The 18775-nt window shown below is 43.8% G+C and overlaps 1 protein-coding gene across 16 annotated transcripts in view; it reads right to left on the reverse strand.

Annotated features, from left to right (window-relative positions):
- Positions 1 to 18775, reverse strand: part of RUBCN (rubicon autophagy regulator) — a 73086-nt gene that overhangs the window by 41994 nt on the left and 12317 nt on the right. For 4 of the 16 annotated variants that reach the window (XM_078354853.1, XM_078354848.1, XM_078354852.1 and 1 more), the window contains exons 1-3: positions 18130 to 18394; positions 15367 to 15530; positions 1765 to 1918 (exon numbers count right to left, since the gene is read on the reverse strand). In XM_078354853.1, coding sequence (XP_078210979.1) covers positions 1765 to 1803 — 39 coding nt within the window. In that variant the 5' untranslated portion in view covers positions 1804 to 1918; positions 15367 to 15530; positions 18130 to 18394. Of the gene's footprint in view, positions 1 to 1764; positions 1919 to 15366; positions 15531 to 17605; positions 17880 to 18129; positions 18395 to 18775 lie in introns of those variants that run through there. The other 12 variants (XM_035278429.3, XM_035278428.3, XM_008984124.5 and 9 more) reach the window with 4 other exon arrangements.

The following is an 18775-nucleotide window of genomic DNA, read 5'->3' on the forward strand; positions in this document are numbered from 1 at the left end:
AATTTTTTTTGGATTTTTAGTAGAAATGGGGTTTCACCATGTTGGCCAGAATGGTCTCAATTTCCTGACCTTGTGATCTGCCCACCTTGGCCTTCCAAAGTGCTGACATTACAGGCATGAGCCACTGCACCTAGCCAGGAAAGTACTTTTAATGTAACTGAGCACATGGAGTTTCACCTTCTCATTCTTTTTTTTTTTTTTTTTTTTGAGATACGGTCTCACTCTGTTGCCAGGGCTGGAGCGCAGGGCTGCAGGATATCAGCTCACTGCAGCCGCTGCCTCCAGGGTTCAAGTGATTCTCCTGCCTCAGTCATCTGAATAGCTGGAATTACAGGTGTGTACCACCATGCCCAGCTAATTTTTGTAATGTTAGTAGAGACAGAGTTTCGCCATGTTGCCCAGGCTGGTCTTGAACTGATCTCAAGTGATCTGTCCCCCTTGGCCTCCCAAAGTGCTGGGATTACGGGCGTAAGCCCCCGCACCTGGCCACCTTCTCATTCTGTAGAAACATTTCACGAATGAAAGTCAGAAATACGTGAACATATTTTGGCCTTGGCTGGCTGTTTTTCTTCCTTTATCCTACCTACTTCTGAAAAAAACAGCATGGTTTTAAAATCAAAACTAATATTCAGAAGAAAAAGCTTCCTGGCTATGGTTGGCTAAGATCGTTCCTCCAAGATATCTACATCCTAATTCCCAGAACCCGTGAATCTTACCTTTTATGGCAAAAGGGACCTCGCAGGTGTATTTAAATTCAGGATTTTGAGATGGGGTGATTATACTGGGTTATCCACATGGGCCCAATGTAATTTTAAAAGTCGTTTTAGGAGGGAGACAGGAATGGGCATAAGGGGAGAAAGGGTTGTAAAAGCAGAGAGAGCCAGGCTCATGCCTGTAATCCCAGCACTTGGGAGGCTGGGGCAACTCTGTGGTCCCAGCACTCGGGAGGCTGCAGGCGCAGTGGCTCATGCCTGTAATCCCAGCACTTGGGAGGCTGAGGCAGGAGGATCACTTGAGACCAGGAACTCAACACCAGCCTGGGTAACATAGTAAAGTCCTGCCTCTACAAAAAATACCAAAATTAGCTGGTTGTGGTGGTGGGCGTCTGCAGCCCTGGCTACTTGGGAGGCTGAGGTGGGAGGACTGCTTGAGCCTGGGAGGTCCAGGCTGTGGAGAGCCGTGACTGTGTCACTGCACTTCGGCCTGGGTGACAGAGTGAGACTCTGTCTTAAAAAACAAACAAAAAAGGGGGCAGAAAGAGATTTGAAGGTGCTATGCTGTTGGCTCTGAAGATGCAGGAAGTGGCCAGGAGCCAAAGAATGCAGGTAACCTACTGAAGCTGGAAAACGCAAGGAAATGGATTCTCCCCCAGAGCCTCCAGAGGGAGTGAGGCCTGCAGAGCCTTGGTTTCAGCCCCGTGAAACTCATTCCAGACTTCTGATCGCAAGAACCGCAAGGTGATCAGTCTGTGTTAAGTCATTATTTGTAGTTATTTGTTATAGGAACAACAGGAAACTTACAAGCTGAGCTAATCTCTTGTTGCTGATTTGCTGTCCTACCCAGTGATTTATTCCTTCCTTTAACATCTATGGTACATCAGACACTATGTGAAATGTTCTGTATACAAAAAAAACTGTATGTATTAAGTCACAGCTGCTCCCAGGAGTTCACAGACTAGTGGCCTTCATCTCCTTCCTGCCAATGTGACTGTTTCTTCTCAACAAGCGAGTCAGCCAATAGTGCAAAAAAAGGCGTTCTGCGTACCTGGTCATGGATAAGCCCATGATAGAGGATACTCTGCATGTCCCTGCAAAGCCGCTCCAAGCCACCACACTTGGACCAGACATTGGGGCTGTTGGCTGATACCAAGCCTTCCACCGTAGTCTTCAAATTACCAAGCAACTGCCAGTGCTCCCTCCTGCAAAGGCATCAATTACACCGATGGTTAGTTACCTTTGTTGTACCTGATCTTGATCATATCAAAGAAGGTCTAAGCCGAGGAGCCTCCTGCCCCACATCCTAACATTCTCTTCCCTATTAATTTTTACTTGGGGGAAGACTCAATTCTGAGAGAATTACAGCTGTGAACAATACTAACATAAAGACAAAAAGCAAAAACCAAAAACCCTCACATTCAAATGGTACATAATGCTTCGTAAAGTGATTTTCATCTACTGTCCCACTCAGTCCTCACATAAGTAGCTTATAACCCTAAGTTTATAGGGGTATAACCTGTTCAGATACATTTTTATTTTTTGAGACAGGGTCTTACTGTGTCTCCCAGGCTGAAGTGCAGTGGCATGATCACAGCTCACTGCAGCCTCAATCTCCCAGGTTCAGGTGATCCTCCCACCTCAGTCTCCTAAGTAGCTGGGAACTACAGGTGTATACCGCCACACCCAGCTAATTTTTAAATTTTTTGTAGGGATGGAGTCTCACTATGTTGCCCAGGCTGGTCTCCAACTCCTTTCCTCAAGTGATTCTCCCACTTCAGCCTCCCAAACAGCTGGGATTACAGATGTGTACCACTACACTTGTCCTAAGATCCATTTCTCTTCCTTTTTTTTTCTTTTTTTGAGATGGAGTCTTGCTCTGTCACCAGGCTAAAGTGCAGTGGCCCGATCTTGGCTCACTGCACCCTCCGCCTCCCGGGTTCAAGGGATTCTCCTGCCTGTCTCCCGAGTAGCTGGGACTACAGGCATGCACCACCACATCCAGCTAATTTTTGTATTTTTAGTAGAGACGGGGTTTCACCATGTTGACCAGGATCGTCTCCATCTCTTGACCTGGTGATCTGCCCGCCTCGGCCTCCCAAAGTGCTGGGATTACAGGCATGAGCCACCATGCTGGGCTGTAAGATCTATTTCTTAACAATGACAGTATCTGCACAAGATACAAAAAGATGAAGGCATCCGCTCAGAACCAGACATCTTTTGCCTAATAAAAAAGGCCAAAAGCGATTTCTGATTTACTATATTTCCAAGCACTAACTACAACATAGTGAAGAACAGAAACTCTAGGACAAAGGTGGTCACTAAAATGTCATTTATGGTTATACTGTAAGAGATGGCCATTGCAGAGGCCAACGGACTGCCAACTTTTGCTCAGTGACTCTGTATATCCTATGCGTTTTTCTTCCTCAGAGCTAACTAGCTGAGGAAGAAAGATTTCTTAGTGACACAGTTTTCACATGCCAATATGTTACAATCTGGTCTCACAGGCCTGAGAATCAGTCTGACTCATGAAGCGACTCTGCATACCTGTGTTCTGATTCATTCTGTACAGATCTACAAGGTTAACTATTAAAGAACATCATGAGGCCAGGCGCAGTGGCTCAGGCCTATAATCCCAGCACTTTGGGAGGCCAAGGCAGATGGACCCCCTGAGGTCAGGAGTTCAAGACCAGCCTGGCCATCATGGCAAAATCCCATCTCTACCAAAAAATACAAAACGTAGCTGGGTGTGGTGACACACCCCTGTAATCCCAGCTACTCAGAGGACTGAGAAAGGAGAATCAATTGAACTCAGGAGGCAGAGGTTGCAGTGAGCCGAGATCATGCCACTGCTCTCCAGCCTGAGCAATGAGAGTGAGACTCTGTCTCAAAGCAAAACAAGAACATCATGATAAATCCCAAAAGCAAACATTAAGTACTCTCTCATCCTAGGGCTTTGATTCCAAAATTAGAAACGGCGTTGACATCTTAGAAACTCTGAGCATGCTGGGTGCAGTGGTTCATGCCTATAATCCCAGCACTCTGGGAGGCTGAGGTGGGTGGATCACAAGGTCGGGAGTTTGAGACCAGCTTGAGAAATATGGAGAAACTCCATCACTACTAAAAACACAAAAAAACTAGCTGGGTGTGGTGGCACATGCCTGTAATCCCAGCTACTCGTGAGGCTGAGGCAGGAGAATCACTTGAATGCAGGAGGCAGAGGTTGCAGTGAGCCAAGATCACGCCACTGCACTCCAGCCTAGGCAACAGAGTGAGACTCCGTCTCAACAATGAAAAAAAAAAAAAAAAAAATTTTGAGTACTAAGGTCTAACTATAATTTCCTCTGGATAAAGCCGAAGACTTTCTTCCTCACAATAAATGTCCCTGAGGAGCCAAAGCTACAAAAGAATGTGGCTTTTATTCTAAGATACACCAAACAATCCATATTTGGTAATCTGCTCATATAAAAGAAAACTTTTGAAAAAATTTGATTTATGTAGCTACTCTAGTGTCTTCACCTTATAAAAAAATTTTGATTGATACATAATTGTACATATTTACGGTGTACAATGGGTTATTTTGGTACATGAATACATTGAGCATTGATCACAACAAAGTACTTAGCATATCCATCACCTTAAATATTTACCATTTCCTTGTGATGAGAACATTAGAAACCTCTCTTCCAGCTATTCTGAAATACCCCACACACTGCTGTTAACGCTTGTCATCTGATGCAACAGAACACCAGACCTTATTCCTCATATCTAACTAACTGTGCACCTGCTGACCAATCTCTCTCCATCCCCTTCTTCCTCCTACCCTCCCCATCCTCTGGCAACCACTGTTCAACTCTGTACTTCCATGAGAACAACTTTTTGGATTACATGAGTAATAGCATGTGATGGTGTGATAGCTGTCTTTCTGTGCCTGGCTTATTGCACTTAATGTAACACCTTCCAGGTTTATCCATGTTGCCAACATTCAAAGAAGTTCATTCATTTTTAATGCTGAATTATCTTCCATAGTGTATATATACCCCATTATCTTTAGCCATTATTAACTTTAGCCATTAACCTGTTGACGGACTTTTTTTTTTGAAGACAGAGTCTCACTCTGTCACCCAGGCTGGAGTGCAGTGGAATGACCTTGGCTCACTGCAACCTCTGCCTCCCATGTTCAAGGGATTCTCCTGCCTTAGCCTCCAGTGTAGCTGGGATTACAACCGTGCCTGGCTAATTTTTGTATTTTTAGTAAGACAGGGTTTTACCATGATGGCCAGGCTGGTCTCAAACTCCTGGCCTCAAGCAATCTGCATACCTCAGCCTCCCAGAGTGCTAGGATTTCAGGCATGGGCCATTGTGCCCAGCTGCTGATGGACATTTAAGCTGATTCCATATCTTGGCTATCACGAATAGCACTGCAATAAACAGGGGAGTGCAGATTGCTCTTTGATACACTGAATTTCATTTCCTTCGGATATACATTCAGTATTGGGATTGCTGGATCACATAGTAGTTCTGTTTTCAACTTTTTGAAGAACCTCCAAACTGTTTTCCATAATGACTGTATAAATTTACATTCCCACCAGCAGTGTGTAAAAGTTCCCTTTTCTCCACATCCTCACCAACACTTGCTGTCTTCTGATATTTTTTTTAATGTGTAGCTATCAGATTTGGTTTGCTAGTATTTTGCGAAGAATCTCTGCATTTATATTCATCAGGGACACTAGCCTGTAGTTTTTTCTTGTGTCCCTCTCTAGCTTTGGTATCAGGATAATGTTGGCCTTGTAGAATGAGTTTGGAAGAATTCTCTCTCCTTCAATTTTCTGGAATAATTTGGGAAGAACTGATATTAGTTCTTTAAATGTGTGGTAGAATTCAGCAATGAAGACATCTGGTCCCGGGCTTTTCTTTGATGGAAGACTTACTACTGATTCAATCTCATTACTCATTATTGGTCGGTTCAGGTTTTCTATTTCTTCATGATTCAGTATTGGTGGGCGGCATGTGTCCAGAAGCTTATTCACTTCTTCCAGGTTTTCCAATTTGTTGGCACAGTTATTTGTAATAGCTCCTAGTGATTCTTTGTTATTTCTGTACTGTCAGTTGCAACATCTTTTTGTCTCCGATTTTATTGAGTCCTTTTTCCCCCTTGGTCTAGCTAAAGGTTCGTTAATTTTATCTTTTGAAAAGAAAAAAAAAACACAACTCTTGTTAGTCTTTTATTTTTATTTTTTCCTGACTCTATTTCATTTATTTTGCTCTGATCTTTATTATTCCTTTCCTTCCACTAGTTCTGGGTTTTGTTTGTCCTGGTTTTCTAGTTTCAGCTCTTCCTACTTTTCTGATATAGATGTTCATTGCCGTGCACTCCCCTCTCAGTGCTGCTTCTCCGATGTAGATGTTCATTGCCGTGCACTCCCCTCTCAGTGCTGCTTTTCCGATGTAGATGTTCATTGCCGTGCACTCCCCTCTTAGTGCTGCTTTTCCGATGTAGATGTTCATTGCCGTGCACTCTCCTCTTAGTGCTGCTTTTGCAGTATCCCCATTTTGGTATGTTGTTTCCACTGTCATTTGTCTCAACAAATTTTCTAATTCCTTCTTAATTCTTCATTGACCAACTGGTTGTTCATGAGCATGTTGTTAAATTTCCGCATATTTGTATAGTCTCCTAAGTTGTCCTTGTTATTGATTTCTAGTTGTATTGCATGGTAGTCAGAAAAGATACTTGAATGGCCAGGCGCGGTGGCTCATGCCTATAATCCCAGAACTCTGGGAGGCTGAGGCAGGCAGGTCACTTCCAGTCAGGAGTTCAAGACCAGCCTGGCCAACGTGGGGAAACCCCATCCCAACTAACAATACAAAAAAATCAGCAGGACATGGTGGTGTGTGCCTGTAATCCCAGCTACATGGGAGGCTGAGGTAGGAGAATTGCTTGAACCTGGGAGGGAAGGTGGAGCTGAGATTGTGCCACGGCACTCCAGGCTAGGCAACAGAGTGAGACTCCATCTCAAAAAAAAAAAATACTTGATATTATTTCAAATTTTAAAAGTTTGTTGAAACCTGTTTTGTGACCTACCATATGACGCCATATATCCTGTTCCACATGCTGTTGAGAAGAATGTGTATCCTGTAGCTACTGAGTCGAATGCTCTGTAGATGTCTGTTAGGTCTGCTTAGTCTATGATATAGTTTAAACTTTGCTGTTTCTTTGTTGATTTTCTGTCTGCATGATCTGTCCATTGCTGAAAGTGGGGTATCAGAGTTCCCTGTTACTATATCAGAGTTTCTCTCTCCATCTAGGTCTATTAATATTCACTTTACAGATTAAGGTGCTCCCATGTTGGATGCATGTATATATTAATGTACAAATATACACACAATTGTTATATCCTTTACTGAACTGAACCTTTTATCATTATATAATGGCATTGCCTCTTTTTACACCTTTGGATTTGAAGTCTATTTTCTCTGATATAAGTATAGCTACTCCTGCTCTCTTTTGATTTCCATATGCATAAACTATCTTTTTGCATCCCTTCCCTTTGAGTCTATATATGTCCTCACATGTGAAGTGAGATGATTAGAAGCAGCATATGGTTAAGCCTCATTTGTATGGTTTTTAAAAATTCATTCAGTCACTCTAAGTCTTTTATTTGGAGAATTTAACCCATTTATATTTAAGGTAATTAGAGATCAGTAAGGTCTTACTACTGCCATTCTGTTACTTGTTTTCTAGTCTTTTTGTAGTTCCTTTCTTTCCTTTACTGTCTTCTTTTGTGGCAATTGATCTTCTCTAGTAGTGTGTTTTGATTCCTTGCTTTTCAATTTTGGCGTGTCATAGGTTTCTGTGTTGTAGTCAGAATGAAGTTTACAAACACATTTTGTCGTTATAAAAAGTTATTTTATTTATTTATTTTTAATTTTTTTTTCTTGTGACATAGTTTCACTCTCACCCAGGCTGGAGTGTAGTGGCACAATCTCAGCTCACTGCAACCTCTACCTCCCAGGTTCATGCAATTCTCATGCCTCAGCCTCCCAAGTAGTTGGAATTAGAATTACAGGCCCTCACCACCACGGCAAGCTAATTTTTGTATTTTTAGTAGAGACAGGGTTTCACCGTGTTCAAGACCAGGCCAGTCTCGAACTCTTAACCTCAAGTGATCCAACCACCTCAGCCCCACAAAGTGTTGAGATTACAGGCGTTAGCCACCATGCCAGGCCCATAAAAAGTTATTTTAAACTGACAGCAACTTAAGTTTGATCATAAAGACAGGAAAATAAACAAACAAAATCTATACTTTAACTCCATTCCTCCCCACATTTGGGATTGTTGAAGTCCCATTTTACGTATTTTTGTATTTTCTCTTTAGTGTCTTCATCTTTTTCAGATCGTTTACCCTAATGATATAATTATCAGAGAGTTGAAATACTAAACTCAATTGAAGCTTATACACAGTGGTTGGATTAACCCAATATGCCTGAATCTTAGATGCAAGTAAACAGATCACAATGGAGAAATAAAATATCCTTTCCCTATCCTTCAACCATGCTTTCAGCAGATAAGGTCAGTTTTTCCTATTACCTGTTTGGTAATAATTATTTGAATGGTATCACCCTGCATTCCCGTGTAATCTTTATATGAGCACAATCAAGATCTTTGAAGTGTATTGATTCAAAACAGCTCTTAGTAGAGCTACTTCTGCAAGTATATAGAACATTCTCTTTTAATCACCAAAGACTAAATGCACATCTTTCTGTCTCTCCCTATGCCAAGATGGAACTAGGCCTAAGGTGCAGGGGAGAACATAACCCATCTCTACATCAGTCATTTTCATCAACTCACAATAAAGCCAATCTCAGAATAAAATCCCAACTATTTTCTTCTGCGAGGATCTTGACCACATTTCTCCTTTAAAGAGGAATAGAAATTGCTTAAGTGACTCAAAGAAGTATGTCTGGGGAAAACCAAAAAACAGTTTTCCTAAATGTCAACTCAGTCTTAAGCTTACCATACTATAACAAGTAACACTCAAGAGTTAAGTAAAAAGCTGCGAAACTCTGTGAACTAATACATAACTAAAACATAATCACTAAAAATACATATGTATCTTATATACGATATATATAAAATATATGATAAGGAGTAAATAAGTGAAAGTACTACGTAATTGTAAAGTGAGATTCAAGGTAAGAAATAGATATTGGCCTATCTGCAATCCCCAAAGACTGTTTTTAGTGGTAAAAGGAAACAGCTTCAGCTTACTGGCATATCCCTTCCACAATGAGCTGTTTATCTGGAACAGGTCCATGATATCATTACCTGAGATCATAACTGAAATCAGGTTGTCCCAAGTCAGTTAATGATTTGATCCCTGAAGTGGAGGAGGAAAGGTGTGATATCCATATGATGAAATATCATGAAAGAATTAAAACTTTTGATCGAAAAGTTTCCAAAGCTACTTAGAGCATACTAAACAGCAGAATGTAAAATTAAATTTATAATCTCAACATAAAAATATAAAAAGAAATAATATGTTAACAGTGGTGACCTTTAGTAGTATGGGGGGAATTGTAGAGAAGAGGGTAATTGTTTAGGCCTTTTCTGAGACTAGCAATTAATAAAGGATCGGTAGACTGGATGCAGTGGCTCGCACCTATAATCCCAGCACTTTGGGAGGCTAAGGCAGGTGGATTGCTTGAGCTCAGGAGTTCAAGACCAGCCTGGACAACATGGCAAAATCATGTCTCTACAAAAAACTAAAACATCCCTCCCCACAAAAAACTGAACAAACAAAAAGCTAGGAAACACCATACAGGATTTTTTAAATGCTCAAGTATCAAGGGCTTCTCTACTGAAAGACTGTGGTCAGGCAAGTCCCTGGGACTTTTAACACCAGAAATTACTTCCTGGAAAGAAGTAATAGGTTCTTCCCTCAGGTAGAAAAAAACATAATTAAGTGAAATAATTATTGGTAACACTAACGTAGCAAGAGACTATCATATATATATATATGTTTTTTGAGACAGAGTCTTGCTCTGTCACCAGGCTGGAATGCAGTGGCGCGATCTTGGCTCACTGCAACCTCCGCCTCCTGGGTTCAAGCAATTCTTCCACTTCAGCCTTCTGAGTAGCTGGGACCACAGGCGTGCACCACCACACCCGGCTAATTTTTTTGTATTTTTAGTAGAGACAGGGTTTCACCACGTTGGCCAGGATGGTCTCGATCTCCTGACCTCGTGATCCGCCCGCCTCAGCCTCCCAAAGTGCTGGGATTACAGGCATGAGCCACCATGCCTGGCCACATTTATATTTAATTTTTCTTCTTATCTGGCTACATATTTTCTATTTCTAATTATCTAGTATTTAACTTGTAGGCTATGTAGTTGAATATGCTTCTTTTTACATAAATAATATGCTTTAAATAAACAACATGCTTATAGGAAAAACATACTTGACTCTCTTATATAGTCTCTTGGCTCTGCGACACCTAGGAGAATGCAACCATTGGCCAGTTCATCCATTTCATGGCTGACAGGAGAACCTTCTTTTTTTTTTTTTGAAATAGAGTTTCGCTCCGTTGCCCAGGCTGGAGTGCAGTGGTGAGATCTCTGCTCACTGCAACCTCCGCCTGCTGGGTTCAAGCCATTCTCCTGCCTCAGCCTCCTGAGTAGCTGGGATTACAGGTGCAAGCCACCACGCCCAGCTAGAATCTTCTTTTTATTTTTGTAGAGATGGGAGTCTTACTATGTTGCTGAGACTGGTCTCAAATTCTTGGGCTCAAACAATCATCTGCCTCGGACTCCTAAAGTGCTAAGATTACAGGCATGAGCCCTGCACCCAGCCGGAGAAGAATCTTAATGTCTAGGAGGGAATAAGCAGTACCTGTAGGTGTGCTTTGTAGCTTGATTCCTATTCAACAAATGCTTCCCCATCACACTAGTAATATCAAATGTATTGAATTTCAACTATCAACAGATTTAACATAAGGAAGAAATATCCCCTATGTCAGAAACCTAACCACCAACAAATTCCTTAGCATGGAGGTGAAAAATTCTCCATCACTGGCCCCAATCTAAATACCAACTTTGCTGCTCAGCACTCCTCAAGTCAGAGGCAGGCACTGTTACAAACATACCCACCTCACTCCTACTTCCATGACTTAATTCATGCATCTGTTCAACTGGAAAGCCTCTTCTCTTCTCATCCCAGTCAGGGATTCAGGTTCAGCTCTAACGCAACTGTATCTCAAAAGGTTCCAAATAATCTGACCCACTATAACTCCTTTCTTAGAACCCCAAAAGCATACGTTGTCGATATACCATTCCTTCTGAAAATACTTTAAAACTGTTATTTAATGTTATATAGATTGTTTCCTGAAAGAAAGGGACTATGTATCTTCTATTTCTTTTGTATTTCATTTCATTTTATTTTTGAGATGGAGTTTCACTCCTGTTGCCCAGGCTGGAGTGCAGTGGCACAATCTCGGCTCACCGCAATCTCTGCCTCCTGGGTTCAAATGATTCTCCTGCCTCAGCCTCCTGAGTAGCTGGGAATCCAGGCGCCCGCCACCACACCTGGCTAATTTTTGTATTTTTTAGTAGAGATGGGGTTTCACCATGTTGGCCAGGTTGGTCTCTAACGCTTGACTTCAAGTGATCTGCCTGCCTCGGCCTCCCAAAGTGCTGGGATTACAGGCATGAGCCACTGCAGTGGGCCTAGATGCACATTCTTGACCAAGCCATTTAAGCTCTTGAAGCTTCAATTCCCTCACTGTAAAATGGAGACAACAGCTGCTTCGCAGAGTACAGTATAACTGACAGTCTATGGAAAGCACTATCATCGAGCAGAGAAGAATATTCTCTCTCTGTCATTTTCCCCCTGTGAATTCCATTGCATAAATCTAATAAATGCAACAAAATCAGGAAGGGTACCTAAAATAAAGCCTTCTTACCCATTCTGCTTCAAAAAAATTCTGCCAAAAATTCTATAGGACTGGACAGTCTGCAACATAATTAAGTTTGGTTGCAGTGTCCCACGTCCAAAGAATACATCCACTACATTTAAACCAAGGTGAAATCTGTGGGCAAGCACAGAGTGCAAGGCCCTGTTTATGCTGTCAGTAGGTAAGAAAGAAAGTAGGTAAGAAGGTAAGTAAGTACCTTCTTACCGAAGTAAGAAAGCTAGGAAGGACTTCCTCAAATAGTGGATGTCACTTGTATACAGTCAAGACTTTTAAATCTGCTTGATGCAATGAAGAAACTTACAACGTTTTACTGCAAAACAACGAGGCTGATTTCATGAGACATATAAGAAAGACAATCTTACTACTTCACAGGCTCATCTTATACCATCTAGGCAGCAGAATGCTTTACAAACAAGGGAAAGCAGGCACACGACACCACTTCAATAGCAATGGCACAGGAGGAAACACAAGTGTCTCAGTCTCTTCCATTTCTGGTATAAGATTTAAAGGTAAAAGGTATGCTGGGCACACTGGTACATGCCTGTAATCCTAGTCACTCAGGAGGCTGAAGCAGGATTGCTTGACTTCAAAAGTTCAAGTCTAGCCTGGGCAACAATACAAGAACCCTTTAAAAAACAGAAATAGCTGTGGGGAGAGGAATACTGAGAAACGCTTCAGGTTTAGAGTCCTTGCAGTAGCTGAAACACCCTTCTCCTCCTGGGTTCAGACAACAGCAGTTTCCCCAGAAGCTTCGAGGGTATGTTTCTGTAATTTTTGTACTACAAATTCATCTGGCAATGTGGACTGCTTTAAAATCATGTGATCATTCTGCTTTGCTACCAATTCTATATAAACTGTTAACCCTGAGCATGATCAAAGAAGGATGGGAAAGAAATAAAATAGGAAATTTAAAAATGTGAAAATGAATAGGAGAAATTGGAAGAAAGTGGCACTTTCAATGACAACAGTTCCACTAGCATCTGCCCAACTGTAAGAGGCATGACCACACTGTTAATGTTTTCATTCCTCAAACACTCACTGAACACCACCTACATGTCAGGCACTGTGCTAGGCAATGGTGGTTAAAGAGGAAGAGTCCCATCTGCCAGGAAATTCAGAACGTAATGGGGGAAATGGGCACTGATATAACCATGCCATGAAGTGAGATGTGCTCTAATAGAGAGGGATGCCTTCTGAAGCCGCGTCATGTCAGGGATGACTGAGAGATCTTCAAAGAGGGGGCTACTGCAGCCAGTGTAGAAAAGCAAGAATGAGAAGGGCGAGAAAGACGTGAGAGTGGGCGAACGTGCCATGTCCTGTAACTGAGAACTTCATAAGTACTAACATACCAGAGTGAGGAGTTTTGACACAGGAAATATTCTATTTTCAATGGGAAAACCACTGAACATGACTTTTGTTTTGAGACAGTGTCTCGCTCTGTCGCCCAGTTTGGAGTGCAGTGGTACCATCTCAGCTCACCACAACCTCCGCCTCCCAGGTTCAAGAAATTCTCCTGTCTCAGCCTAAGTGGGATTACAGAGGTGCACAATTGCGCCTGGCTAATTTTTTGTATTTTTACTAGAGATGGGGTTTTGCCATGTTGAACACGCTGGTCTGGAACTCCTGACCTCAGGTGACCCATCCATCTTGGGCTCCCAAAGTGCTAAGATTACAGGCGTAAACCACCAAGCCCAGACAACCACTGAACATATCTGAGTAAAATATTATAGTAACTTTGTTTCTGAAAAAGTAATCTAGAAGCAGGGTGAGGCTATCTGGAATTGAGAGACTAAATTCAGGGTGGAAGATTAGTTAAGAAGTTACGAAGTAATCCTCAAGGAGAAATGATATGAATCTAGACTGAATACGCTGTTTATATCTGCTGAGAATTTGTCCCTTTATTTTGGTAAGAGAATCCCGATTTTTCACTGAGGAACCACCTCTCTGCTCTGGTCCATGAGGTTCCAAGATCTCACCCTACTCTAGGACCCAGGGTTGGGCACGTAACTTGGTCCTGACTAGGCATAACAGCCCACACCCTGATCACAAGAACAGGAACAAAAAGCGTCAGCCCTGGGATTCTTGCTTCTGCTGGAGCTACGGGACTACATGTTTTCTGCCGCTGGTGTTGCTAAGCTTAGAGTTGCTAAGGTAATCCTGTAGAAAAGTCTACCTGAGAATGAAAACAGCACATCAGGAAACAGAGCCTTGAACACTGTATTTGGGCACGTCTGAAGCAATAGTACACCCTAGATTCTTTAGTCATATAAACCACTATATTTGGAAATGGAGAGAAAAAGAAGGCTTCTAAAGAAAAATCAGGAATTGAATTTTAGACCCCGGTGACTGCTTAGATATGGGAAAGGGGAAGAGGGAAATACCAAATTTCACTCTGACCCTCTGGATTGGCTGAGTGAGTGGAAAATGCTATCGACAGAGGTCAGAAGAGGCGAAGGTTTTGGTCAGAGGAGTAAGCTCAGTTTGGAGATACTAAGATGCATCTTACTGCTTGAACTGTGACTGCACCAGGAAAACTGGGCAGTGCAGGTACCTGGGTTCCAAGGTCAGCAGTAGACTGCATGGCCCGGGCTGTCTAAGTACACAGGGCAATGCTGCAAAGACCATTCCTTTAGTACTTGACCAGTCTAGTAGTTTAGTAGTTTTACTAGACAACATCAAATCAACTGCCATTTAGGAAACTGAGGGAAGGTTAAGTATCATCCCTAAGCTCCACAGCATTTTGCTGGAATGATAGCTAGATGGAAAGCAATAGGGAAATCTATCACATAATTACACCACCAGGGTGACGTGGGAAGCTAAGCCAACACTCTAGGTTCCAATGCGTTGGGAGCTACTGAAAGAGGAAGAACAAGTTACACCCTTGCAAATAGTAACCTGTGGGGCAGACAGCTGCCTTATTTCAAAAAAACTGGCAAGGGGACGGCGTTGACATTTTCTGCACTTACTACATAGTCGAGATCTCAGGAGCTTTATTTTTATTTGTTTATTTATTTATTTTAATGGATTGGAGGTTTCAGTGGGATGGGAGAATCACAAGGAATCAGGTGTTCAGAGGAATGTATTGAGTAGAGGTGAGGAACTAGGATGTTGAAAAGTAAAAATAGGAGAGAAGGAGAGGAAGAAAGAGGAAGAAAAAGAGGGAGAGAGAACAGGAATATTGCTTCATTCTAAAAATGGGTATTAATAATGGCTGATCAATATTTTGTGTATTTAAAATGGAGAACTCTATAAATATTTATTGAGTTTACTTGTTTTGGATCTGAGTGGAAGTCCTGGATATCCTTATTAATTTTCTGTCTCGTTGAGTCTAAATCTCGCTATGGGTCTCATGTATCTGGGTATTAAGATCTCTTCTTGTTGCATTGATCCTTTTACCACTGTATCTTTGTTGCTTTGAAATCTGTTTTATCAAATGTGAGAACTGCAACTCCTGCTTTTTGTTTATTTATTTATTTTTGCTCTCCATTTGGTTGGAGCTTTATGCATATCATTTTATTCAATCTTCACAAGTTCTCAGGCAGGAAAGCATCACTATTCCTACTCAGGCAGGTTAAGTAAAGTAACTTGATCAAGTTAAGCCAAACTAATCCTTTGACTAGGATTCAAATGCAGGTCTATCTGACTTTAAAGCTTATTCTCATTTCATTATACCAACTACTTACAGAAAATATACTGAAAAGTTTCATCCTTCATTTTTAAAATGATGCTACTGGCCGGGCACAGAGGCTCATGCTTGTAATTCCAGTGCTCTGGGAGGACAAGGCGGGAAGATCCCTTGAGGCCAGGAGTTCGAGACCAGCCTAGGCAACATGGCGAGACCCCATCTCTACAAAAAATTTGAAAAATTTAAAAATTAGCTGGGTGTGGCGGCACACACCTGCAGTCCTAGCTGCTGAGGAGGCTGAGGTGGGAAGAGCATTTGAGCCCAGGAGTTTGAGGCTTCAGTGAGCTATGAATGCGCCATTGCACCCCAACCTGAGTGACAGAGTGAGACCCTGTCTTTAAAATAAATTAATTAATTAAACGATGCTATCTCATCAGGAAGACTGTTTCTGAACTGGGTGTTTCATTGGCCAGAGAAAGGTTATGCATGCAGTAACCCAGTCACAAAGCCTCAATTAATAGGCACAAGGAATGTATTTACCCGTTGTGTATCTGGAGCTAAGGAGGCCATCAGTACCATGAAGCCTTATTAAAAAACACATTCTGAATTAACCAGCCTCCAACAGAGTAGGCCTCTGACAACATGAACGACTTTGTGAGGATAACTCCACTACTAAAATTAAGTTTTGATTAAAGTTTTTTGGTCGAGAGGCAAGCATAAAAAGAATAAAAGATGGGAAAAGATTCTGCAAAGGAGCTATCCTACTGGCCTGAAAGACAGGCACAGAATGCTACGATATTTATTCACTATCTTATATATTTCTTTGTCTCTATTAGCATACTGAAAAGCAGCATAGTGTAAGTATTAAAAGTACAGACTCAGCCCGGGCGCACGGGCTCACACCTGTAATCCCAGCACTTTGGGAGGCCAAGGAGGGTAGATCACCTGAGGTCAGAAGTTCAAGACCATGGCCAACATGGCAAAACTAAAATACAAAAATGCCGGGCGCGGTGGCTCACGCCTGTAATCCCAGCACTTTGAGAGGCCGAGGAGGGTGAATCACGAGGTCAAGAGATCGAGACCATCCTGGTCAACATGGTGAAACCCCGTCTCTACTAAAAATACAAAAAAAATTAGCTGGGCATGGTGGTGCGTGCCTGTAACCCCAGCTACTTGGGAGGCTGAGGCAGGAGAATCGCCTGAACCCAGGAGGTGGAGGTGGCAGTGAGCCGAGATCGCGCCATTGCACTCCAGCCTGGGTGACAAGAGTGAAACTCCGTCTCAAAAAAAAAAAAAAAAAAATACAAAAAATTAGCTGGGAATTGTGGTGGGCATCTGTAATCCCAGCTACTTGGGAAGGATTACTTGAGGCAGGATTACTTGAACCTGGGAAGCGGAGGTTGTAGTCAGCTGACATCGTGCCATTGCACTCCAGCTTGGGCGAAAGAATAAGACTGTCAAAAAAAAAAAAAAATGAAGTACAGACTCTTGGGCTGTCATGGTGGCTCATGCCTGTAACCTCAGCACTTTGAGAGGCCAAGGCAGGAGAATCACTTGAGCCCGGGAGTTTGAGACCAGCCTAGGCAACATAGTGAGACCCTGTCCCTAAGGAAAGAAAAAAGTGCAGACTCTGGTGCCACACTGCCTGGCTTTGAGTCCAGTTCTGTCAGGGATTCGCTGTACAACCTTGGCAAGTTACTTATCCTGTCCATCCTCAGCTTTCTCATCTGTGAAGGAGACAATAGTAGTACCTACCACATACAACAGTTATAAGGATTAAACAAGTTAATGCAGTATTCATATCTTAATACCCTAAAACAATACCTGGCATATGGTAAATAGTGTGTTACATACATTAAAAAAATAACTAGCCCTCAAATGAGGTAGTAGAGGAAAATCGAAATAATCCTAAAATGTGTTTAGAATTTATATGGGACCTCTTACATAAAGCATTTCACAGACATCTGGAGGAAGAATAGACACATATGCAAAGCAGAAAGTGAAACATGGAAAACGGAAGTCAGATGTTCAGTCTCACTTGGTACAAATCATTCACAGATCTCAGGCAGAGCCCCAAAGTAGTTATATTTTAAATCCCCAATTTCCAGAAGATGTGAACTTTCTGACAATGAGAACTCAGTTTGCATTGTGAGGAAGAAGTGAGAGGTTTGAAGATGAAAAGGATATGACACACAGGTCCTGCCACTCTCTGACAGGGATCCAGCCATGACTAAGTGCAGTTTCTGGTGGCATTAGCAAGCCCCCACCCCCACCCCACTGCCATTACACTCACTCACTTTCTCCCACAGGCTCTCCTCGCCTTCCTCCCCACACTCATCTCGCCGAAGCTTCTTCCTAGGCCACTCGTAACGCTTAACCTCTGCTCCCAGAAATTCTTACGACCTCACCCTCTTCACATTGGCCCCACTTGCTGTCACGGCAAGTTTCAGTGAGGGTGGTGCCCTGTCCCTATCTATAGACTCTGCCCTGCAAAACCTCACTGCAGCCCCTCTGGCCTCTTCGGCCAGACAGACTCTCAGCAGCCACCTCCTCTCCAGCAGTCTTGGATCTGAGCTTCACCCTCCTCTGCTCCCTCTGCCCTCGGAAAATCCCACCCACCGTCCTCACCCCTAAGCCTGTTCCCTCGTCCCATCCACGCCCCGCCCGCCCCTCCTCTGCGAAATGCTTCCCAAACAAGTCCTCCGCAGCCGTCGTCAACTCGTCGCGCCCGGCCCTTCTCTCCGTGTCCCCACGCCCTCCCAAGCCTCCTGCGGCTCCAGCGCCTGCAGCCACCGCAGCTCCGCGGCCGCTCCCAGCCCACCTGCTCTCCTCGGGCAGGCTCTCCTCGCCGCCGCCGAGCTCCATGCCCGCGCTCTCCGGCCGCATCCGGGGCGGCAAGGCCGCCTCTTCGCCTGAGAAGACGTCCCTGCCGCTTCGCTCTTCCGGGCTCCCGGGGGCCCCTGGGGCCGTAGGAAGCACCTGCGGCCGGTGGGTTCCGGGTGATGCGCTATACTCGGGTGGCGGCAGCGGCAGCTACTGCCGCCTCGTCGGCTGCTTCAATCCCGGCCACCCCCACTTCCGGCTCCGGGGACTACAGCTCCCGGCAAGCCCTTCGAGACCAGGTCGCTCCCGCAGGCCGCGCCCTCCAATCCCAGGCCGCGCTCGCAGGGCGCTCCCTCCAATCACAGGCCGGTCTTGCAGGCCACGCCCTCCAATCCCAGCCCGGGCTCTCAGGCCGCGCCCTCCAATCCTAGGCCGCGCTCGCAGGCCGCGCCCTCCAATCCCATGCCTTTCCTGCAGGCCACGCCCTCCAACCCCAGGCCGCTCCCGCAGGCCGCGCCGCCCAATCCCAGGCCGCGCTCGCAGGCCGCGCCCTCCAATCACAGGCCGCTCCCTCAGGCCACGCCCTCCAATCCCAAACCTGGCTCGCAGGCCGCGTCCTCCAATCCTAGGCCGCGCGCGCGGTC

This window comes from Callithrix jacchus, chromosome 17 (assembly GCF_049354715.1).
Source record: "Callithrix jacchus isolate 240 chromosome 17, calJac240_pri, whole genome shotgun sequence".
Lineage (NCBI taxonomy): Eukaryota > Metazoa > Chordata > Mammalia > Primates > Cebidae > Callithrix > Callithrix jacchus.